Source organism: Myotis myotis, unplaced genomic scaffold (assembly GCF_014108235.1).
Source record: "Myotis myotis isolate mMyoMyo1 unplaced genomic scaffold, mMyoMyo1.p scaffold_m19_p_18, whole genome shotgun sequence".
NCBI classification, from domain to species: domain Eukaryota; kingdom Metazoa; phylum Chordata; class Mammalia; order Chiroptera; family Vespertilionidae; genus Myotis; species Myotis myotis.
In genome coordinates this window covers 18,323,153-18,348,243 of record NW_023416322.1, presented here as the reverse complement: position 1 = coordinate 18,348,243, position 25,091 = coordinate 18,323,153, and the positions used below count along the sequence as shown (strand labels likewise).

General features: G+C 41.9%; 1 protein-coding gene across 3 annotated transcripts in view; it reads right to left on the bottom strand.

Annotated features, from left to right (window-relative positions):
* The window catches only part of COLGALT2 (collagen beta(1-O)galactosyltransferase 2), a 76,751-nt gene that overhangs the window by 21,640 nt on the left and 30,020 nt on the right, over nucleotides 1–25,091 (bottom strand). For all 3 annotated transcript variants that reach the window (XR_004973359.1, XM_036344117.1, XM_036344116.1), the window contains exons 2-5: nucleotides 11,873–11,983; nucleotides 8,978–9,095; nucleotides 7,919–8,053; nucleotides 3,778–3,982 (exon numbers count right to left, since the gene is read on the bottom strand). Coding sequence is in view for 2 of the 3 variants with exons in the window: in XM_036344117.1 (XP_036200010.1) it covers nucleotides 3,778–3,982; nucleotides 7,919–8,053; nucleotides 8,978–9,095; nucleotides 11,873–11,983 (569 nt within the window). In the remaining variant the exon portion in view is untranslated. The remainder of the gene's footprint in view (nucleotides 1–3,777; nucleotides 3,983–7,918; nucleotides 8,054–8,977; nucleotides 9,096–11,872; nucleotides 11,984–25,091) is intronic.

Here is a 25,091-nt window from a genome sequence, read left to right as displayed (position 1 = left end):
GGAGGGTTACAAATAATAAGGAAGATGGGACACTGTAAAGAGGACAGTCAATGACGAAGGGAAGAGAAGAGGGTCCCAGGGTGACAGCTGTGGCACCACTCAGATTAGAGTGCATCAGAGGCTCCAGGCCAGGCATCGTCACCAATAAGAACAGCAGATAAATCGGACCATTCTAGAAACCTAAAACACTAATTCAAAATAATAATCTCATCCCTATGTTTACTGCAGTGTTATTTACAATAGCCAAGCTATGGAAACAGCCCAAGTGTCCATCAATAGACAAGTGGATAAAAAAAGCTGTGGTAGATGTATATAATGGAATATTACTCAGCCATGAAAAAGAATGGAATCTTACCATTTGCAACACTATGGATGGACTTAGAAGGTATTAAGCTAAGTGAAATAAGTCTGTCAGAGAAAGACAAATACCATATGATCTCACTTATATGTGGAATTTAAAGAACAAAATAAATAAACAAAATAGAAACAGACTTACAGACACAGGGAACAGACTGATGTTTGCCAGAGTAGAGGGGGTTTGGGGGACTGGGTGAAAAAGGTGAAGGGATTAAGAAAAACAAATTGGTAGTTACAAAACAGCCACTGGGATGTAAAGCTCAGCATAGGGAATATAGTCAATAATATTGTAATAACTATGTATGCTGCCAGTTGGGTACTGGAAATATCAGGAGGAACACTTTGTAAAGTATATGATTGTCTAACCACCATGGTGTGCACCCGAAACTAAATAATGTTGAATGTAAACTGTAAAAAGAAAGGAAGAAAGAAAGAAAGAGAAAAAGAAAGAAAGAAGAAAGAAAGAAATGAATGCAGACGTACTTAGCTATGGAAAAAAATGTCACCATTCTAACATGAGTTTTAGACAATTAAGGGTTAAATTTTAAAAGGAAATGTGTTGATAACTAGATAAAGTCTATGAAGGAATTTGGTACTCTCAGTGAAAGCTGCTTCTGGGAAAACAAAATTCTCTTTGATACTGCACCTTAAAGGACTGTACATACTTACCTTAGGAAGATATCCATCATTTTCTTATACTCACATAGTACATTAATATTGTAAATTGATATACGTATCTTTATTCTGATGAAAATTCAGAGAGGTTATGATTGGCCCAAGGTCACACAGTAAGTCATTAGTGCCAAACCTCTGTCCCGAAAGGCCAATGCCGAGCCTCTTTATCCACCCAGAATTTGGAAGCCGAGCCTCAGAACCAGTAACCACACAGGATTGCCATCCCTGGACATGGGGGCACTTTTGGTCACTACCAGTGATGTGCAGGAGGCAGATCACCCACATCTTGCCTCTGAAAGATGACTGGCTGGCGCCAAAGATGGTTCCCGTGGCCACGATACAGACCCAGATCACTGGCCACAATGGGAAGTGAACTCCTGACCCTGCCCTCATTACAGCCACAGAGACTTGCCTATGACCCCTGTGCCCTCTTCTTGGGCTAGATGGGCAGCCACACCCCAGTGCCCAGGCGCACTTGGTCTGACCCTTACACTCATCACCCAGATGTGGTGATGCCTGAAGTCCAAGCTTAAAGAGTAAGGATCAAGGTTTGTGGCTAGATGGTCCTAACTGGGACACACAGACCCTTTATTTCCTTCTCGACTGTTAAAAAATGACGCTCCAATGGATGAAGCACAGCCAGGGAGCTTCGCAAGAGTGAGAACAAAAGAATCATATCATCCTTCATCAAGACTCTTTCAGGGGGGAAGGGAAGTGCTTTGCTTTGGATCTAAAAATGGAAGAGCCCAGAAATACTCGATGGCTGCATTCACGTCTCTCCTGAAAAGACTTCAAGAAAGTGAAAGGGCTACCTTAGGACCACGCCACCATCTGGGAAGCTTTTCCATTCCTCCAAATGCAGTCATTCTTTCTGTCTTGTCTCCTGGCCTGTTCACAGTTTGTACCACCCATCTGACCCTCAGCTTTCACTGTTTCATAACTATATTTACGTTTCCACATGGAAAGGTAATATCTCCCCAAACACAGAGACTAACACGATGGTAGGCACAAGAGGAAGGCCTAGAGCCCTGATCCCCTCACCTTCCTTTTCTCCCTCTCGTCTCCCCAAAGAGGGGAATCACCAAGCAGCTTTTGGGCCTCTGCACCTGCTTTCAGTGTCCCGGGAGGACCCTTGGGAAGTCTGGCCAATAATGAATGAAGGCCGAGTGAATAGGACAAGCGAAGGGCAGAGCTGACAAATTCCTTCCCAGCCTGTGTCGCTTTCCTAGCCACAAATCCAGTTCTTGGTTTAAAAGAATTATCATCATCATTTAGCGCCCGGGTCACCATAATGCCTTGTGCAATGCTGTAAAGGGGACTCTGTTAGGCGAGGATCGTTACTGTAACTGTTCACAGTTCACTTTCTTGGAACGTCCTTCCTTCTAGCTCTGAAGCAAAGGGCCTGGCACAAATAGAAGGAATGAGAAGGCCCTGCGTCTGCTTCTCATCCTGGGGAGGTCAGAGCCAATCACAGACCAGGAGGAAAGAAGCGGTTTCATTAACATTGACATAGAACCTTCAGGAACACGTCCAACCCACAGGAGAACGAGATCCTTGCTTTTGCCTTGACACAGGCCTAAAAATGCCTGCATCTGGCCAAGGAGTCCCAATGGCCTTGTCAGCCAAGGGGGAAAAAAGCAGCCTTCCACATTCCCACCAAATATTCTCATTCCTACCAAGTCTACAACACGGTCGAGTCTATTCACCATCCGCCTGGTTTCTAAACTCGCTTTGGCTAGTGGCTAAGCGACACATTTCTGGCTCATTGATCATGGGACCTGGCTTCCGTCCTGAGAATAAACCTTTGCTTTAGGAACGTGGGTATCTTCACTGCTTTGGTGAATTACGCCCTCCCTGCCGGCATGTGCAGGTGACAGAAGAGAAATAACTTTCATTCCTACTGACTTGTCTCCTTTAGAAGACTTACACTCGCCTCTGGAAATGCTTTCCTAGTGGTTCATGAAAGACTTAAGTCTGGCTTTGCCTGACCTTCGATGGGGACTGTGGTTGACACCCCAAATCTACTCTCTCCTTCTTCTAGAGCAGGAGAATGGGGCTCTTGACTGCACAGACAACATTCTGAGCCCCCTAGGTGTTGTCCTGTGACTAAGTGCTGGTTAATGGGTTATTCGAGGAAGTGACGTGTTCAACTTTCATGAGTACCCTTCGAGGGGAAGACACTGCCGTCCCTCTCTGGTTTTCGCTCGATGGCTGGAACGCATCCCTAGTAATGAGACATCTTGGATCATACAATTAAGGATGATGCTTCATGGAGAGTGGAGAAGCAATGGAGAAGGATCCTGGGTCCCTGCAAATGTGTAGAATAGAGCCACTGCACCAGCTCAGACTTTTTAAAGAAGAAATAATCTTCCCTTTTTAAAGTCTGGGTTTCTTTATTTTTTGCCAGTGTTGTTTTGGTCTCTGTCACAGTTTCTGATTAATAAAAGGGCTCCTACAATGAACAAAGCAATGCAGTAGCACCACAGAGAACCAATAACTTCCCCTGGCTCCCACCACCCACACCCTCCTCCCACTGCTCAGTAACAAAAGTGGATTCTGGGTAAGGGCTCTTAGTCATTGGTGCTCGCAGGGACAGCAACACAGAGGGTGCTGGGGTGAGAACTGCAGCAATCAACTGCCTCTAACACTACCTGCAGAGGAAGCCCATTTCCTTAGACACAAAACAAAGAGGCTGGTAATTTGCCGTGTTTCCCTGGGGGCGGTGCCACCCAATACCAACAGTACCTGCTTGCCTGCTGGAGAAGGCGAAGACGATGATGTCATCGAAGGTCCAGGTGTAGTCCTGGTGCGGGGGATAGAACATGAGCTTGTCAGAGGCTTCCTTCCTGAGGTCAATCAGGAGTGTGGAGTGGACCATGGGGACGGGAAAGCAGCCCATCCTCTTCCATTCTCTGATCTGAAGGTAGTCCGGGGTCCGTTTATAGAAGCCCTGCAAAAGAGCAAGCAGGGAGCTATGTTCTCTCATCTGAGACTTCATCTCTCATGGTCATCTGCCAGCCGATTCCTTCTAAGTCAGCACCAGTTAGAAGTCCCCAAGCAAAGTCACCTTCACTCTTTTAATCTTGGCCTAAGAATTTGGATTGAGCTCAAGAATTGCTATTTACATATTAAACAGTACTAAAAGTGTCCTGTTGTCAGAAATAATTTTGGTTTCAGCCTATCTCTTTCCACTGAGCCAAACTGGTGCTGGCTAGGTTTCAGCCTATCTCTTGATTTAATAATTTCATAGAAGTACATTTATGTTGACTTATGGTTAAAGCATGAGTATGAAGAGGTGGCAAAGCCAAGCAATGGAAGTGTCTGCCGGTCTGAGTTCAAATCCCACCTCTGCTACTTATTGTCTGCAGGTATTGGTTAGAGTACTCAACCTAGTTCCTCATCTGTAAAACAGAAGTGACGGCCCTATCCAATCCATGGGGATGGATGCCTTAACAATTGAGAGTGCTTATAATAGTGTTGGCACTGAGAAAGCATCATTGGCTATTATTAAAATGGCTATATTACATTGGTTAATGTTTTTAACTCAACATGCAGTACTGAGACATAGAAATAGGGTCTTCTTTCTATGAAGTTCTTTATTCAATATTCTGGTGGAGCTGTCACTGCTCAAAAGAATTCCCCTTTGGAAAGTTCCTTGTGGGCAAGCACACAGGGCAACCAATCCCTTGACTTTGTGGTCACATTTTCTGTTGTGATGTCAGGGCCCACACACAAGGCATTGCAGCCTCTTTCACGCCTCGGGCAATCCCTTGCAGTGGTTCTCAACCTTCCTAATGCCACGACCCTCATGTTGTGGTGACCTCCAACCATAAAATTATTTTCGTTGCTACTTCATAACTGTAATGTTGCTACTGTTATGAATCGTAACGTAAATATCTGATATGCAGGATGTATTTTCATTGCTCGCGACCCACAGGTTGAGAACCACTGCTTTAGTGTCTAGATGAGTGTTCCAGCTGAGCTAACCTTAACCCTGACCACGTGGCAAGGTTGAAGCCGTGCAAACTGAAACTTAGAGGATGTGAGGCTTAGAGTTGCTTGAACCATCTTCCAGCTGTTTGATCTCAGCCCATGTTTGATCTCCTTGAGTTTCTTCTCACACGGCGTAGAATGGATCACAAGCACTAAGGTCTATGAAGATACTTTGAAAACTGTGGTTCATTATAGGGAGTATTATTAGTAGTATAATTTTTTTAAAATATATATTTTATTGATTTTTTACAGAGAGGAAGGGAGAGAGATAGAGAGTCAGAAACATCGATGAGAGAGAAACATCGACCAGCCGCCTCCTGTACATCCCCCACCGGGTATGTGCCCGCAACCCAGGTACATGCCCTTGACCAGAATCGAACCTGGGACCCTTCAGTCCACAGGCCAACGCTCTATCCACTGAGCCAAACCAGCTTCGGCAGTAGTATAATTTTTTATTAGCTTTTAAATGAAGGATCACTTAATATCCTTAAATTAGAACATGGGTTCTCCCAATACTTCAACTTGAAAACATTTTTTTCCCAAGGGATAAAGGGAAGGCTGGTCTTTAAGAACGCATGTCAAATATAAAGTTCTGGACAACTTAGGCACAATATTCTCAGAATGAGAAGATTGGAAATGTCATCATGATGATGAATCACTGAATATCCCGGTGGCAGGGAGGAAGGGAGCAGAGAAGGGGAGTTAACATGCCTCCTGCAGACAGGCAGAGGTGAAAACTGTGTCTTTTTTCCCCACGTAAGTTGAATGTTGTTGGTAATAATTCTTGTTCACTGGCCAGACAATAACACCAGGGCCACTTTGTTTTGGATGCTCTGGAGACCAGGGCCTGCCTGAAGCACATGGCATCATTGACTGCCCCAGCAGAAGCCTGATGGGATGGAGCCAAGAGTAGAGGGGCAAAAATTAGAATTGCCCCTAAAGTGTTCAAATTTTTACTTAAAAAAAATCCTCACCTGAGAATATGGTTATTGATTTTAAAGTGAGAGGGAGGAAGGGAGGGAGGGAGGGAGGGAGGGAGGGAGAGAAACATCAACGTGAAAAACATCGATGTTTGCCTCCTACATGCACTCGACCAGGGGATCCAACCCATAACCTAGGTATATGCCCCGACTGGAAATCAAACCCCAAACCATTTTGGTGTACAGGATGATGCTCCAACTGAGTCACACTAGCCGGGGCCAGGTTTTTTACTCTTACTGTGCAAAATAAGTGAGCAATTTCTCCTATTTGCTTTTCATGATGAAAGCAAACAAGAAGATAATTGAAACCTGGAGGCTGCAGTGCCTAGAATAATCCACCCTTATGGCTGATGTCACAGCATAACTCATTAAAAACAACCGAGTGATTCTGCCACGCGAGACACTGCAGATCATTGACTAAGCGTGTGTCGATTCAAATGCACCTAAAGAACGTTCCAGACCAAGAACTGAATGACTTGTACAAATATGAACTTAATGCTTCCCTAGAAGAGATGTGGCTCATAACATGCATTTGAAACCTCTTGGGACTGCGGGAAATACTGTAGTGAGAGAGGAATGCCTCGTCCAGGAGTGTGCTAGAGCCACTGACTATTATGTTTTCAGGAACTGTGCAAGCCAGTTGACATGTTGACAGCTGGAAAAATAAAAATCAAGTTAATGCCGCCATCTAACAGAACCGCAGATGTCAGCTATGCATATTTTTAATAATTATCTCATCAAGTAGCTACACTGCAATTTACTTAACCTTTCCCTTAGCTTAAACAACATTTAAGTAGTCTGCATGGTGGGAGTAATTTACACCATGAAAACTGGCAAATGTTACCAATCAGGATTTTCCTCCCACAGGGAGCCAGTTATTAAACCTTTATCATTTGGCCCCAAACCAAACAAAATATAAAAGAGGGACTCACAATTTTAGCCCCTTGGGTCTGAGACCACATCTAACATATATATATATATTTTTTTTTTCCTTAAGCACATCTTTATTCTATATTGATATATACGACATTGATCAGTTTATCTCTCGCATTTATTAACTAAAGAGTAAAACTATAACCAGCCGTAAGCATTCACTGTAACAGATCTCTAGACTTTAAAGATTTTACAGTGGAAAAGAGAGGTGATGGAAATAAAAGAATTCTGATTTTAACATGAATTTTGTAAAAACAAGCTACCATAGGAGTTCTAATTATTGGATCTCTTTAGAAATAAATTTGGCAACATATATCAAAGGTCATAAAAATATTTATACTCTTTGACTAAGTAATTCCACTTCTAAGAGCTATCCTAAAGAAATAATATTAAATACAAAAAATTATCTTAATCATGACGATCCTTACAATAGTTAAAAGTTGCAAACAACTTAAATGTTTTTAAACTAAGAGAAAGGTTAAGTTGCACTGTAGCCACTTGATACAGTTATTAAGGAAATGCAAACTGTTATCTATGATGTTAGGGTGGTGGGGGTTAACATGATATTTTTATCTTTTTTCATTTTTAAATTTTTCTATAGTATTCTTATGATAGTGTTAATGACAAAAAAATAAAAAACACAAACAAAAACAAAAACATCAAACACACCACCTATTAAATTTTTAAAAAAAATCTCTGAGTCAGAAAGAAAAAAAGTACAAATCCCAGCAAGCTTTATTGGTTCATTTAAGCTTCTAATGCTAAAGTCACTAGAATGTTTTCTTCATAATTCATTAATTCAGAAGCACTCACTGGGTTGTGGCATTGGACCTGGATATATTTCCTTTCCTGAAAATGCTTGCTCTGAAGTGGCATGCATCTTTCAAAGGAGGCAATGAGAAAAAGGTTACTAGGGCTATTGGTGACTCGGGGCCGCCTTGTTAAAACTCATAGTTTTCACTCCTTAGCCAAAGACTTGCCTGAGGTGTGATTCCGCACCAGAAATTGGAGTACAGGCCCCGAGACTCCAGCATGGGGGCCACGATGGTTTTGTTTTCGGCAATCAGTAGATTGAGGGTCTGTGGATTAGTCAGGAAGTTGTCAACATCTATGAACTAGGAAAAGAAAAAGATAAAGTCAGGTGAAAAGATACTTGTCATCATGGGTTCGGGAGTAACCCAACACCTCCCGAGGATCACAGAGGCTGGCTCATGAGATGTGGCACCAGTTATCTATGTTCTCCTTACGGGAGCTCACTGCAACAGGATGGCTTTCATTCAGACTAAACACACTTAGTCTAACTTCTACATGTTCAGCTCCGCAAAAGGCACCAGGCAATGAATTGGTGTTACCACGCTGGGGACACACGCAACCAGGACCCAACCCACAATATTCAAAAGGGAAATGGGAACTGTAGCTGCTTAAGAAGATGTCCTTTCTAGTGGAGAGAGGTTCATGGAGGACAAGGATGGAACAACATATTGATTCCTGATCATCAAGTCCAGCACGTTCTGGACCACCTCAAAGTTCTAACGGAAGTGATGGAACCTCTAACGGAAGTGATGGAAATTCACCACCAGAGCCCAGCATCATGGGGAGCAAGCAGGAAGCCAAGAAAGAGGTGCCATTTCCCCAAGCCACTCAGGAGTGAAAGGGAATGGCGTTTCAGAGCTGTTCATTTGAATCTCTTTTTTTACAATTAATTTAATTCCTCTGAAAAGTTATTCAGACTATATTATTTTACCTACAGCATCTCCCATGAGCTACAAAGATTTGGATTTTTATGCCTGTTCTATGAAAGAGAGTGAATAATTCAAGAGCTTGTTTGCTTACTGAAAATACATGTCCGAAGTGGGTCTGAGATGAAATCCGGGTATTTCAATATTAAATTCCCAACATTTCCTCCTTTATTAAAAAGTAGAGAAGGTAGGACCTAAACATAAGATTGTTTTACTTGATCCCACAGTCCTAGTTTTCGGACAACTGATGTGGACATATTCTAGATAACAGTTGTCAAGAAATCAAACATCTGATTTTACCAGAATGTAGTCTGACCATTTTTCCCTCGCAGTTCGAAGGGCTGCCTGTCGTAGTTTCATCACATGGGCAAACCGGGAGGCCGGCCAGTGCTTTGGACCAATTTCATCAGGATAAGACCTAAAATAATAATAAATAATAGTAGTAGTAGCAGCTTTAATTACTGAGTGCCTATATATTCCAGGCACTATGTAGAAACTCATTGAATCTTCCACTCACCCTCGCTTGAAGTAGATACTGTTCTTGTTAGTATCATCCCCACATACACATAAAGAAACTAGAGCCAGGAGAGAGCAAGGACTTCTGCTTACTGTACACAGGAATCTTCATGTGAAATAGTTCAGTGGGTTCTAAAGGGAACCTGCCGAGTCCCGACTAGGTAAGTAGAATTGTCTCTGAGTATCCGAGAGGTATTGGTTTCAGGACCCCCGTGGTTACCAGCATCTGTGGATGCTCAAGTCCCTTCTATAAAATGGTGAAGCATTTGCATATAACCTGTACACATTTTCCCGTATATTTTAAATGTTCTCTAAAGATTATTTTGAATACACAGAACAATATAAATGCGATGTAAATAGTTGTTATCCTTTATTGTTTAGGGAATAATGACTAGAAAAAGTCTGTACATGATCAGTATAGATGCATTGTAGATACACTGTACACACACCAGCAAAAAATGATAATTTTTTTTCTGAATACTTTTGATACACAATTGAATTGCAGATATGGGACCCACCAACTGTATTACTATTCTCCCCGTTTCACAGATGAAGAAATTGGTGAAGAGCAGTTTGAGCCATTTGCTTAATGCTATGTAGTTAATAAAGGGCACAGTCAGGATTTAAACCCAGGCATAACCCCAAAGCTCATGTTCCTAGATACTTCTTAAAATACATTTTTGCCATCAGGTATATTTGTAGCATAAAAATGTGAGTTTCCCAGGGGAAAGAAAGGTTTAATTTACTTGGGCAAGTCTCAGGAAAGGATGCCACAGAAGCGAACACATGGCTGTATCCCGGGTGAAGGGAGGTCATGGAGCAATGCATAGTCCTTGGGATCTCCATCAGCATCCTCAGAAAGGCCGGCCCCAGGCTCTCGCATGGCCACATAGGCCGATGGGTGCTGTGCCCTCAAGAATCCTTCTGAAAACTCCTCATTGGCATGGGCATTGACATTGCCACAGTGGCCCAAACTGGCCACCACTTCAAGTTCTTAGAGCTGTGCTGGTAGTACACAAGCCTTAGAGAATGAAAAATCGCAAAAAACTATACAAATATGATGAATAAAACTATGTACTGCACAGGAATTCTTTGGGATGCTTTCCCCTATTATTGCTTCAAGGAAAAGCAGTGCAATTCCTGTTTTGCTGAATATATCACCCCCCTCCCAAATGCCTCTTCTAATATTTTTCACACTGGCCTTGGCATACAACATATTTAGTCAAAAATTGGCTATAGAGAAAATTACCAGGATACAAGGTAGGAACATAAAGTCTTTCAGGGCCATTCTAATGATGCCAAATTCCATTATAAGGGACTCCAAAAGGGTGTTCAAGAATTTTTATAGTGTTCAAATTTTGTAGTTAAATGTTGCTTGATATATGGATCACAAGCTGGGATTTGAGATATGTATATACATGAATACACATATAATAAAAGAATTATATACAGAGAGACTAGAAGGACAAAAATTTGTTCTGGAATGGCACTTATCATACAAATTTGGCTTTCAATAAATGACTTATCCTGGGCAAAAATTTAGGCAACTCAATTCATTCTACTTATACAGTTCCGTAAGCTGGAATTGTAGTAGCCTTGGGAATATGTACAACAGTAATATATTTACTCATTCACTCATTTGTTCAACAAGTATTAATTTTGTGCCTGCCAAAAACTGCATTGGGGGAAATGTAATCTGTGTACTTTAGCCCCCGACAAAGAACTCAGAAACTTGGAAAAATGCACAGGTTACATAGTTTATGTTCGTGAAGTGTACGGTTGTATCTAAAAGAATGATGGAAAAAATAAGCAACACACGTGCTGAGAGAGAGAGAGAGAGAGAGAGAGAGAGAGAGAGAGAGAGCTCTGTAATTGAAATGACTGGCAACAGCTTTCGGTAGGAGGTGGGATTTGGGATAAGAATTGGTTATAAAGAAAGAAGGATCTTCTAGGAGAAGAAACCTACAGCAGCAAAAGTTTGGGATTGAAAATAAAAGGAAAATTCTAGAAAAGCAGTCATTTCTGGGAGGAAGAATCAGGAAATGTGATTGCATAGGTATGGTTGCTAAGTGTGAGAGTCACTGGAGTCTTTTTAACAGAAAAACTAACCCATTAGTATTTTAGGTAGATTGATTTGATAGCAAGATATGTAGAATGACTTGAAGATGGAAGCACCTAATTGGTCTGGTTAAGATTAGAAATAACCTAAATGCCCACCAGTAAGAGATTGATTATATAATTATGGTATTTCCATACAATGGATACTCTGCAGTCATAAAGATAACGAAGAAGCTACTTAACTATAGAATGATTATCAAGATATGGTAAGTGAAAAAGCAAGGTGTATATAAAAAGTATACACACTTTTCACTGTGATCCCTCAAGTAGAAAAGGTTTACACTCAAAATGTGAATCAATATTATCACTATTTTAAAACACGGATCGCCACGGTGATTTACTTGTGAACTCATGAGAACTGGAACTTGGCTGGGACCTGCTGGAGTAAAGAGGAAGGGAGAAAGATAAAGATCTGCCAAAGAAAGAAACTTACTAGAGATGCAGATGAAAAGCAAAGAAAGGTCACAGGCGCCTCCAAGGCTAGAAGCCCGGATGGCTGGAAAACTGGTTAAGGGAAGAAGGGCCCGTAGTGAGTTCACAGAATGTCCTCTTGCTACTCACTCAGGCTCATCCATGGGCCTCCATTCCACGTAGTGATAGAGCCTCTGCACATTCTTCAGCCACTCCCTGAGGATTTCTGTTGTGTTATCCACATTGTGATCAGTGGCTGCCCTGCACGAGAGAAAGCACAACAGAGGTCAGGTATGCCATGCGAAGGAAGCGGGGGGGGGGGGGGGGGGGGGGCAGAAGACCCCAGATTAAGTGACAGGAGAATGACCAGTCCTAAAAACTGTATATAAGAAAACAATCCTCTCACAGTCCAAAAGGAACAATATATTTCTAAAGAGAGAGAGATACTGCTTCAAATCATCCTGTGTCATTAGATTCTTAAACAAGGCTCGGCCAACAGCAGAGTAAATGGTTGTATTAAAACGGTATATGCTTGAAATGAATTAAGAAGCTACAGTAGCCCTGACTGGTTTGGCTCAGTGGATAGAGCGGTGGCCTGCGGACTGAAAGGTCCCAGGTTCGATTCCAGTCAAGGGCATGTACCTTGGTTGCGGGCACATCCCCAGTGGGGGGAGTGCAAGAGGCAGCTGATCGATGTTTCTCTTTCTAACTCTCTATCCTTCTCCCTTCCTCTCTGTAAAAAATCAATAAAAATATTAAAAAAAAAAAAAAAAAGAAGCTACAGTAAATTCATTACTCTTCTTGGAAATCTTCCTGTTTGCTTTAATTTTCATTTATCCACGATATAAACTCTGCCTTTTAACTTCATGAACAATTACCCTTAATTTAAGCAGTAATTCAGTTGCATTTTCATTTCAAGTTCATTTGCAGGGCCACAACAAAATTTCTAGCCAATGCTTCTTTAATCACATACAATAGAAGGAAAAGCCACAATAACAGTTCCCAGTATAAAGCTCAAAATCTAAGGTATCCTCACAGATCCATTTTAGATTAACTTCACTTATAAGAGTACCATCGAAAGCCTTCAAATAATGCATACAAAGCTTATTTCTGTTCTACCTTGAAAAGTGTAACAAACTGATCCACTTATAAAGGTGCTTAGCTCGCCTATTCAAACAAAAATATTTTCATATTGTATCACAAAGCAAACTCATACTGTGTATCAGATACACATCTAAAACAAAGTCAGAACAGGTAGAAATGAAGAGATATACCAGTCTTGGAAAAGAAAGAGGGAAAGCAGGGGTTATAATCTTGACATCATATAAGGTAGAATTCAGGCCAAAAAATTATAATTTTAAAGGATATAATTCACATCAGAGATATAATGAATGTGAGTATGTTTGTACCTTGATATAGTACAGGGGATGGCAAAGATTTTTCTTTAAGAGCTACAAAGTAAATATTTAGTCTTGCAGGCCATACACTCTGTCCCAGCTACTTCCTCTGCCATTGTAGCAGTAGAGCAATCATAAACACACAAAAAGGAATGAGCATTCTTGTATGCCAACCAAAACTTTATTTACAAAAGCAGGCAGCTAGTCTGCAGCCTGTAGTTTGTGAAATCCTGATATAGTGGAAAGTATAGAACTTGCAAGGAATTCTCTTTCAGTGGAAGATGGTGCAAATGGAAATGAAGTAAATATACAGAGAGGACCTATAGAAAACATTAGAGAGACTCTATCGTCTTCTCACGTACACATGGAACAGGCACAAAAATTGATCAACAATTATATGACAAAGAAATACGATGATATTGAAATAATATCAACAGCATTCTCTGGTCACAGTGCAATAAAACTAGAGATTAGCAATAAAATAAAAACCAAAAGCATTCCATTAAAAAAGTCCCTACTAAACAACTGTCAAGTAAAAGAATAAATACAAATAAATTTCAGAACTTATACAAATGATAATGAAAATACTATATATCAAAATTTTGGGAGACGATTATAGCAGTGATCAGAGAAAATGGTAGTTTTATCTCCTTAAATCAATCCAAATAAAGAAGTTGAATTCCTACTCAAAAAGCTAGAGACAGAACAAGAAAACAAACAAGCATAAAGAAATAAATAATAAAGATACAGGTAGAAAGTCACGAGGTAGAAAACAGAAAAAGAAGTAAATAAATAAAAATTCTAAAAAAAAATTTTGAGAAAAATTAACAAAAGACAACCACTCGTTAAGCTAATCAAGACAACACAAATATAAAAATAAGAAATGGATAAGGGGATTGTGATTGATAGGGAGGAACATTTGAAAATCATAAGCAATTACTTTGTACACATCAATGAAAAATAAAATTTAAAACTCGATATATTGGGAGATTTCCTAGGAAGATGCGTGTTAGCACAATTGACTCCAGTAGAAATACAGAACTTGAACAGAACCATTTCCATGGAAGAAATAAAGACAGAAAAACAACAGCACTAAGGCCAAATGGTTTCCCAAGGGAATTTTACCAGATATCTTAACAGATTAGATATTTCCAATGCTATGTGGCTTGTCCTCTAGAGCATCAGCAGGGGAAATCCAAGTTCTTTTCGTAAGTCAGGTACTATGGATACCTAAACCTAACGAAGAAAGAGTCATGGAAGAAAGAGATGTCTGAGATTCATTAAAGGGACGAAAAGTGCTTGGATTTTATTGGCAATTCAGCAGGTCCTTCTGGGAGAGAAAGCCATGGGCATGATCAGCAGCAGTGGTTCCCTGGGAACAAGGCCTTGATAAGAGCAAATGAAGAGATGGCAATTTCAGTAAAGAGGACTTTGTTCAACCCAATCCATAATGGCTTTCCTTCTTTCTACTTGAGCTTTGGGAGGTCACTGCAGCTCCAAAAGTAACAAATGAAAATCTTTAATAGAATATTCAGGAATGTTCAAGAGAAAAAAAAAATTTGTTAAGCAAAGCAGAGTGGAACCCAATGCTAGACAGGGGATAGATTTCTGTAAAACACCAAGTAACCTGAAATAGATACAGAATTCAAGTCACATGTAAGTCGTAAAGTAGAAAAAAATGGGATAAGAGGTATGCGACTATATTTGAAAAGTCCAATTTTGTAAGATGGATATTTGAACTGAAGCCAGTCTTACTAAAAACCAAGGCTAACGTATCTGCTTTCAAGCCTCTCCTGGGAACCAGACCAGAACCAGCTCCTCTCTTCAGAACAAGGTCTGAGAGGGCGGAAGACCACAGGCCCGCCTGGCATCCCACCAGCTGGAGCGGGAGAGCGGTGTGTGTGTGCAGCTGACAGTGCCGAGGGTCACCAGGGGAGCCCCTTGGACAAAGATGGGGTAATCCGAGGAGGTGGGAAAGTGGGAGAGGGCCCCGAGCTCCATCTGGTTTTCGATTGTGCTGAGATGTACACGGCAGCGAGAATCACATGCACAGTGACACGCAGCTACATGCCACTGATGTCCAGCGAAACAGCCATGAAGGGCTCTGAGAGAGTCGGGCCATGGGTCTCCCAGTGTGAAGGCTGTCCAGGGAAATTCCTGAAACTGGGAATCAGCTCTAACGCACGTGATACTTCACTCAAAATATTATGAGCGTGTTAAAACAAAACAAAAAATACCTTGACTACAAGGTCAGCCAAATGTTAGGAGAATTCTGTATTATTCCCAAATTACCTATAAATAGTGTAGGAGCATTTATACAGCATCTACTTCTTCCCTTGATTATGGTGTCTCCATTACCCAGGACTTAAATGCTCTCTGCCCTCCCTACACATTGATGCATTTCCTAATCAGGGGGACAAAGTTGGCCTTAATGTATGAAATTTATTCTCCTGGTATACATACTAGACAACTTCAAACTCTAAGTATCCACTACTGACAAACCTCTTTAAATATTAGTGGCTTGGACTAGGCAAAGATAAATGCGTCTAATTCAAAACAGAAGTGTAGATTTTAAATACTCTTTTTATTGAGTTGAAAAATTTTCCTATATAGTAACTTCCCGGAATTATTAAGGTTCTCTTTGTTCTCGGGCTTCTGAGGAAAAGAAGAGGCCTTCTGGCTGTGATTGGAGGCCCATCCACACTGGTCTTTGATGTGCAGGGCCAACCACTATCCCAGAGGAAGGGCAGCGCTGACCACAGCAGCCCACCGAGAAAGGCCTGCACCCTCACTCCCCACTCCCTGCCCTGCCCCTCCAGTCCCAGTGAAGGCAGATCCACAAAAATCCAGGCAGACAGTTCTCACTGCCGCCTTGTACTCCCTCGGACACAAATGTGTTTCTGTTCAAATACATAATCATGAAAGCACGCAGGCTCTGGTCCATTCAGAGAACTGGGGAGAGAGATAGCAAAGGGCCAGATGCGAACTCCCTGGAGGAAACACGAGGCTTCAGTTAAAGGCTCCATTTCCAGCGCCCTGGAGAAGAATGCAGCCGCGCAGTGCCTGTCCTGCTGCGAGACTTCACGAGCACTGGACACAAAGCACTGTGAGGCTGAGATGGATTTTTCCATCAAGCCGGGAAGTGGAGGACACGGAATATGTGAACCGCTCAGAAGCCCAGGCATCTCCTCCATCACCTGAAAGCTCCTTCCAGGCCCGTGGGAAATGGGTGCTGTCTCAGGTCAGCCACCCTCCTCCCAGTCAGACCAGGAAAGGCACCCAAGGAAGAGACATGGCTAAAGGATTCCTTGATGCGAAGAGACGTCGGCAAAGGTGATCTGCAAGTGATTTCCATTCCTTGTCAAACCGGAAACCCACTGTTTGAGCTCACAAGCATGCACTGGCTGAAAGACCATGCTCTTGGGAGTCCAAGACCTCTCAATCTTTGCCTCAATTCCCCAACCGGAGTGAAGTCACATTCAATCAACAACTCCCTCCCTCTCTCTTCCCCGGGACTCTCTGGCTCAGGATAAGATGGTGAGGACAGCTCAGCTCTTGAGCCTGCCAGTCCTCACATCATTCCTTTTCTTTGAAGGCCATGTTGGAACTTTGACTTCCCTCGATCTGTTAAGGAGCACCAGGACCTGCCATCACTAAAAGATCTCTCTCCTCCACATCTAGGAGAGCTGTGGCCCTGATTCAGCTGCGGTGCTTGCAGTCGGTCCCCTCTCTGTCCATCAGTCTTGCTGGCTTCCTTTGGAGCTAGTGCCTGAAATGGAAGAGCTGGTAGAAACAGGTGCAAAATCCAGTTGGCCTCAGAGGGAAGTCAAAGCCATTTCTCATCATAATGCTGCCCATCCACTCTCTCTCTGATTCTGCTTCTTCTTCCACTTCTCTAGCTCTGCATGTCAGCAAAAGCCCATTAGTCTCAAATTCAAAGTCAAATTAGGACAAAGGGAAACACATACCACACACAATCAGTAGGATGTGCAGGGATCTCCTTGGCTCATGGAGTTCCCTGGCCAGCAAGTGCATGGTCACTGTTACAGGGAAAAGCAAGAGCTCCTAGAGTGGACTAGTGAATAAACATGTCTGCAGGATGATAGAGCCTTCCTACTGTGGCTGTACCCTCCACATCCCCCAAATGAGTGGAGATTTCTCTGGTAATATCTAAACACCCTGACATTTCTCCTTATTCCAGGACAGTTTTCATTCCTCAGTCTTGGCTCTTAAACTAATAGCCAACTTGAAATAATTAGTACTGACTCATTTATTTTTACAAGGCCTGCTAAGGTGTGAGGGTTAAACTCACATTGGTAATTGTAGGACCACGGGAGCCATATAAACACGTGGTTCAGGTCTCCCAGCAGGTGGAACAGAGATAGTGAGGAAACAGTACTCTTGATCACATCTGCACTGACCCTTGGGGAATGTCCTCAGCCTCCCTGCCACCCCAGAAAGTCTAGACTTCTGACACTACAGAGCAACAGAACTGCCATCGGGTGGGCAGGATGGAGGCAACGCTGTGTAGTAGTTGATCTTTGCTGCCTGAAGTGTCAAAATACGTCCCGCAGAAGCTCAAGGGAAGAGCGGTGAGATGAACAACAAAATTAGTCACCACCTGGACTAATACCATGGATTCATACCATGACTAGTGAGTTGGCAAAAATGAATTTTCCAACTTGAGACTTCAAAGACTGTCCTCTTTACTGTCTCTTGTTTTCATTCAGTAAGGAAGGCTCATTGGTGTAGATGTAGAAAATAAAGAGCTCCACCTTCAAATAAAACTCCACTTTTGGAAGCAACTAGTAAAATCCATTTTTAAGAAAGGTCATGTCATCAGGTCCCACCACTTCTGTTTCTGTCCTCAGGGACAGCCTCACCAGCAGCTGTGCTGCCAACGGGAAGAGATATGCTTGGCCACTTGGCAAAATATGATGATGGATACTTGCTTCTTGGGAACGGTATAGAGTTGTTTAAAATCTAGAATCCATCTGCTGGGTGGAAAGTTGATATGAATATGGTTAAGGATACAAATATGGATTGTGGAGGCCAGAGATTTCTCCCCAAAACAGCCTTTTCCTAAGTCCTACCAAGTCCATTAGTAGCAATTCTTTCTAATGAATGAAGAAATCTGGAAAACTCACTTCTCATGAACCCTCCTCACCAATAAAATAAATGTTTATACTCCCTCAACATCCCTCCTTGGTGTGTCCTGCTTAATCCCAGAAATAATCACAGACTTCCCACACCTGAAGGTTGGGTAAGAATGATGTAAAAATAAATGTTTGATTCTGGGAAGGCAGTCAAACAGCAAATGCATTTTATTCCTAAGGGCCAGAAAGAGGAATGGTAAAATCTGCCGATTGACCATGTAATAGTTAATTCAACATTAAGATGAACTTAATTAAACATATTACAAATGAGCCTTTTATTGATACCTTTGATTCTAAGCTATAGTTTTCCTCTCTGGGTGTTAAAACCCCTCACCTTTATAACATGTATTATCTCATTTTAAGCTTCATTTAGGCATTATTTTGATCTCCCCATTTTATAGAAGAGAAGGCTGGGGATGAGAGGTTATGACTTGCACAAGTCATGCAAATGGTGGTGGGTATTAGATTTGGACTTTTTCTTCAGGCCTTTGATACTCTATTCCAACCTTTATCTCAAACTCCCCCCACCACACTCACCCACAAAGAGTGAATGTCCACCTGTCAGATTAGAAGAAATTATCTGCCTTGTCAAGGACATTAATAAACATGACCAATATAAAAAAATCTCAGTATGAATAATTTCAGGGAGACTTTTCCCAATCCAACCCAATGGCTACAAAGGCTGAGCATAGATAACAAATGTGCTATGTATGAGCTAACAGTGTGAGCATAATGTTTTCAAGGTTCGTCCATGTTGCAGTATATACCAGTACCTCATTCCTTTTTATGGCTGCATACTACTCCACTGTATGGATATACCACATTCATTTATCCATTGATCACTCAGCGGACATTTGGGTTGTTTTTACTTTTTATTTTTATGAGTATTGCTGCTATAACCTTCATATGCAAATTTTTGGGTGCACATTTATTCTCATTTCCCTTGGGATTGTTGCTCACACCCTGGAACCCTGGAGTCCTGCTCCATTTGAGAAAAACAAACTGGTGAATAATTCTACGAAATAATATATTTTGCCAGATCGTGGCAGGTATTGCCTTTAGCATGAACCTATCCTTGTAATTCCTCAAAGGAAGGAAATGCTGAAAATACTATGAAGTGTTGGCATACTTTATTCCATTTTCATGCACAGGTTCAGCTGCCACAAAGGATGGGTTTTCTGGGAAAGGTGTAATTTCTAACATCCTGACCTATTTACTGGCAAATTTCATTTATACTTCTCAGACAAATGTGTCCGATTTATTATTATTATTATTGTTATTATTAAATATTTTTAAATGTTAACATTATTGTAGGAGTTCCCCTCTTTCTCCCCTTTGCCCACCCCCACACCTCCTACCCCTTCCTTGGCCTTTACCAAATTATTGTCCATGTCCATGGGGTCTGCATGTATCATGTGTCCAAATTTCTCACTCAAAAACTATGTCTGGTGTATAGTAAACATTTAGCACAGGCTTATTGAATGAGTCAGTAAATGCTCGCATAAATGAATGACAAAATAAAAATATACTCTCCATATTTACTAAGGGCCTGCCACATAAGCAAAAGCAGCAGCAAATCTAAGAGAAAAATGCTAACCCCGCTAAAGCATTTTGACTTATTAAGAAGCCATCAAACTTCTTCTGCTATCGCCCATCTCCCCCCCTGAAAAAGGCGGGCTAGACACATGAGCAAAGACCAGAAAATGTCCAATTTGCCACAGAGTCACCTACAATGAGAACTTGGCTCCAGCTAACGAAACATTTCAGTTCAGTGCATTGCTGTAGCTCAAACCTGTTGTCTTGGTTCCAATAATAACAGGCCTGGCCAGCTCCGGAGGGAGAGAGAAAATGTTTGCCTTGAGTTTACCTGCTGTAAAAAGTTTTAAGTCTGGCCTTCCCACATCACTTCATTTGAGATTTTTTTTTCACTGGGGGGTGGCGGGGGATACTGTTTTGCAGATGTTAGCTCCTGTTCATTCTCTATCATCACACTCAGGCAGACTGCAGACACCGAGACATATTGGTGAGGAGGTTTGAGTTATTTACTCTTGTCCATGGTGTCAGGCTATTCTGATGGTATTTTCCCCTCCATCTCTATTATGGAAAACTGCTGTCAGAAGGGAGGAACAGTCTGTGCTCCGAACATTTCCAGGGTCCACGTGTGTTTGTCACGTGTTGCCGGGGAGGGAACCATGCACAAATCCACAGCACAGAGCAGCTTTCCTTCTTTATCACTCACTCCGCTTCTGCAGGCAGCAGAGGAGCAGCAGCAGACAGCCGAGCGCTCACTACTGGTCAGGCACTGAGCTGGAACCCTTGACTTGTAACCTCTTGTTTCATCACAGCTCTGCTGTGTATTCTCATGAATCCCATTAGAAAGATGAGGAAAAGCAGGTCCAGAGAGGTGACACCTCACATCCAAATCTCAGAAGCAATGGAGTCAGAGAGCAGGGCTCAGAGGACTGTCTCGTTAACCACTCCCGAGGCTTATTTTGCAATTGTACTTTGGAGTGAGGTTTGAAACAGAGAGAAATATTTTAAAGAAGGCAGAGAGTAAATTGCAGTTGTGTCTTCAAAGTGCTAGATCTAGCACGGGCTTGTGGGCTCAGTAAAACTGCCACAGCCGCAGGGCATTTCAGTTATTTCTGAGCCCCCAGGGGTCACCGGCCCTCTTCCTGCCTCAGGGACAGACAGACTCTACCAAGCCCTCCTACTTTTCAATAATGCCTTGATCAGCAAATGGCTCTTATCAATAACTGGTTGATTTCACTCTTTGCTGTTTCCCAAGCTTTCTGTGATCTCGGTTATCTCCTCTCTAGCAGAGAGGTTTAAGGATCTTTGCCTTTGCTGTAAAAGGAGAAATAAGGTTTGGGGAAAAAATATCGGAGAGACAAACTTTTCAAAAACCTGGCACGAATGTCACCTGGTGACTGTGGGAGGTAGGATCCTGGGTCCTAGACTTCCAAGGTACTGAAGCCTTCCCTGACCTCCCCACGTGGGTCAAATCCCCTGGTGGTCAGTTCTTTTGGTGCCACACACCTCTTCCCTCTAGTACTCATCACAGTTGTAAGTCGATCCTTAGTTCTATGGTATTGCGTAATCCATTTCTCCCTCCTGTCAATAAGGTTTGTGAAGGCGGGATGTGATTGTCTTTGCTCATCATTGTAGCTTCAAGCCCAGGACAGTGTCTGGCATGGGCACGGAGTAAAAGTGTTGTTCAATGAATAAACTGAGTGCAAGATTGCTGTCCCCATCCTTCTTTCTAAGCACTAAATACTTAAAGTGTGGATACGATATCCGTAAAAACAAAACACATAATGATACAAGTGTGGGGAAATATCTTTGGGGGCACTTCCATTCTGTTTCCTTATCCATATCTGGCAAGAGTGAGTTTAAGCAGACCCTGGGCACAAACATGGGGGCAGGTACTGTTCGGTATGGAGCTGGTGGAAGGCTCTGATGGAGCCCAATCATCTGTCCGGGGGGAAGTGGGGAACATGATCGATCGCTCTGAAGGCAGCATCCAGAAGACACTTGGCCAGGGCAGAGTTCAAGCAAATGTCATTGTGGTCGATGGTAAATATGGCAACAGGTGAGTCATTCTTCTTCCCAGCTTTCATTAGGGTGTGTCCTCTGAGCCAAATTAGAAATCCAGCAACAGGCCTTGGCACTCGTCATTATAAACAGAGTCCAGTTCCAGCCAACAAAGGGAGAAAGCTGCAACTTCCTTTTCAGACCGAGAAGAGGGTGCGATGGCTTCCCCAGGTCCCAGCAGGACTTCCTGCTCTTCCCTCCCCAGTCGCAAGCCAGGCCACGTCGAAGGCACGCTTCAGTCTTCAGCGGCCGCCACGTTCTTCTAGAGGCACCGTGGGAACAGAGCCAATGATGCCCAACATTGCAAGTTCACGTCCCCAGAATCTCCCAATGTTTCAGTTCACGTTTTCTGTAAATGATATCATGGCATGTCGCTGATGAAATTCTCACTTTCATTCCCGCATAGCCGGCATTTGGGGAGGGATTTGGGCACTGCCAGAGCCAGATTCAAACTCACCGACCCCAGTTTCTTCCGCAGAGGATCAGAGCACAGTTTCAGATGAACATTTTCAGCAGAACAACTGTTGGCAGGAAGACCTGACAGAGCCCTTTGGTACAATGCAGTTATACTCAAGAAGGAGGATTTGGTCAAATGAATCATGTGTGTTTTCTCCTTTAAAACCCACAACATTCTAGGAAGTAGGTATTCTCCCCATCTTATGAATGAGGAAGCAGTCACAAAGCTAGTAAAGGATGAACCCAGGATTAAGCCACTCCAAATCCTGGGTTCAGTGCTCAATACAGAGACCCCCAAATCAGGACCAGTGAGACACACTGGAGAGAAAACTTGATGAAGATGCAATAAGGAGACCCAGCCCAAAACATTGCACTCGCAGCTCTGGGAAGGAAAGGCTATTTTCTGCCAAGTTATCTCTCCTTAGACCAATAATAAATGCTTTGCCATTCCCACAGGCTCAGTGAGTTCTCTGCCTGTGAACAAAGCCTGCCTGCCTAGAGGTGAGGGCCTGTCAGCTGGTGAGCTGCTTATCGGCCTTATACCCTCAGGGCACTGGCTTTCTTTAAACACAGGCAACAGTTGTCCTTGGAGAAGACGGGCAGCAGGTTATCAGGGATCCTGAAGAAAGCAAACACACAGGCTTCTCCACTTCTCCGGGGGTTACCTACAGATAAACTCATCCGAAGTTGAAACTGTTGTAAATCAAAATGCATTCAATACACCGAACACACTGAAGAACATAGCTTACTTAGCCTACATTAAACATACTCAGAACACTTACATTAGCTTACAGTTGGGCAAAGTCATCTCACACAATGGATACACTGTATAGCGTGGGTTGTTTTCCCTCGAGATCAGTAGCTGACCAGGAGCTGGGCTCACTTGCTACTGCCCAGCACCACAAGAGCGTATCGTACCACAAATCATTAGATCATAAAAAGACCAAAATTCAAAAATCGGAAGCATGTTTCTACTGAATGTGTGTTGCTCTTGCACCATCATCAAATAAAAAGAATCACGAGTCGAACCATCATAAGTGGGGGACCAACTGTATAATGCAGGCAGAAGGGGTGACCTGTCAAAAATAGGGTGAATGCACCCAGAGGTCACTGCCACTAAGGCAGTGAAAAAGCTACTAAAGCCTTGTACATTGTTGAGCTTTTAATCTTTGAAAGAGTTTCAACTGTATAGTACAGTCAACAAGGGGGAGGGGGGCATCCATATTGAGTGAAGGAATAGGTGGACAGAAAAATAAATGCACAAATGAATTCATGGCATGAGACTGGTAATCTGCAGAAATATTTCCATAGAACATGAGACTTGGGATCCTGCCCCAGCCAACCTAGTGTGGAATTTCAAGCAAGTAAATTTACATCTCAAACTTATTTTCTGCAAAATAAAACTACCTTTGCTAAACACAGGTGTTCTGAAGATAAATAAGAAATAAAAAGTTTTCACTGGATAGTAGTATATAACGATAAGAAATTATAAGTTATTGCTCTTTAGCCTTTATGTGTTTAATTTTTGTAGAAATTCTATGTGTGTCCGAGGAAGAATATGTGTTTTGCAGGTATAGTAGTGTGTGTTTATTAAATATTTATGTAACTTATGAGGTGATCATCCCATAAGGCTAATACCCATCTCATACCATACATAGTTATTACAATATTACTGACTATATTCCCTATGCTGTACTTGACATCCTCATGACTAGTCCTTTTAAAAAAAAAAAAAATATTTCCTGTCTTGACTTATTTTAGGTTGAGATATTTTCCTCTCATTTCATTGTTTTCCCCTCCGATAGTGATTAGCATAGAAACGAGAATATATGTATCTAACAACACAGTTTAAATTTAATAAACACTTTTACTTTCTGCCAACCAACGTAAGAATCTTAAATGATTTAACTCGTCACTCCTCATCCCCAAATAAATGTTATTGTTACCCTATATTTTAGTTCTCCCTTGATTTTTTAATACTTTAAATTAGAACTTATTGTTATTTTATAAAGTCAATAATTTGTTAAGATTCACCCACATGTCTACCATTTTCCTTATTCGCCATTGCTTTCTGCATCTTAAATCTTCTTTCTGGTATTCCTTCCTTCTTTCTGAAGCACATGCATTTAGATGCTTCTTTAGTCAGCATCTGTGGGTAGCAAATACTCTCATTTTTTCTTTGTCTGAAAATGTCTCCATTGACCCTCCTTGTTTAAAGAGAGATTTTCTAGGTATAGAATTCCAGGATGTCAGTTATATGGCAACACTTTAAAAGATGTAATTCTGGCTTTGATTTTGTTCTTGAAAAGTCAGCTTTAGTATGTTGTTCTTTTTCAGTAATCTGTCTTCTCTCCGCTGTTTTTAAGGTCTCATCTTTTTTGGAAATGCATTTTGCAATTTAACTATGATTTATCAAGTTGTGGGTTTCTTTTTATCTACCCTGGTTGGGATTCACTGGAATCTGCATCTGAAGATTGGTGTCTTTTACAGGTTCTGGAAAATTCTCAGCCATATTCTGTCCAAATACTGCCTCTCCCCTATTCTCTTTACAGTTGACTTCTGGAATTCCAACAAGCATATATTAAATCTTATCCTCTTTTCCTTGGTATGCCCAAAGCTCTCTTTGATATTTTCTATCTCTTTGACTTTCTACACTGAATTCAGGATAATTCTTTAACTCTATTTTCCAGTTTACTAATTCACTCTTATATTGTACTTAGTTCACATTTATAACTTAAAGCATTATATTGTTTTTCTTTTCTAGGA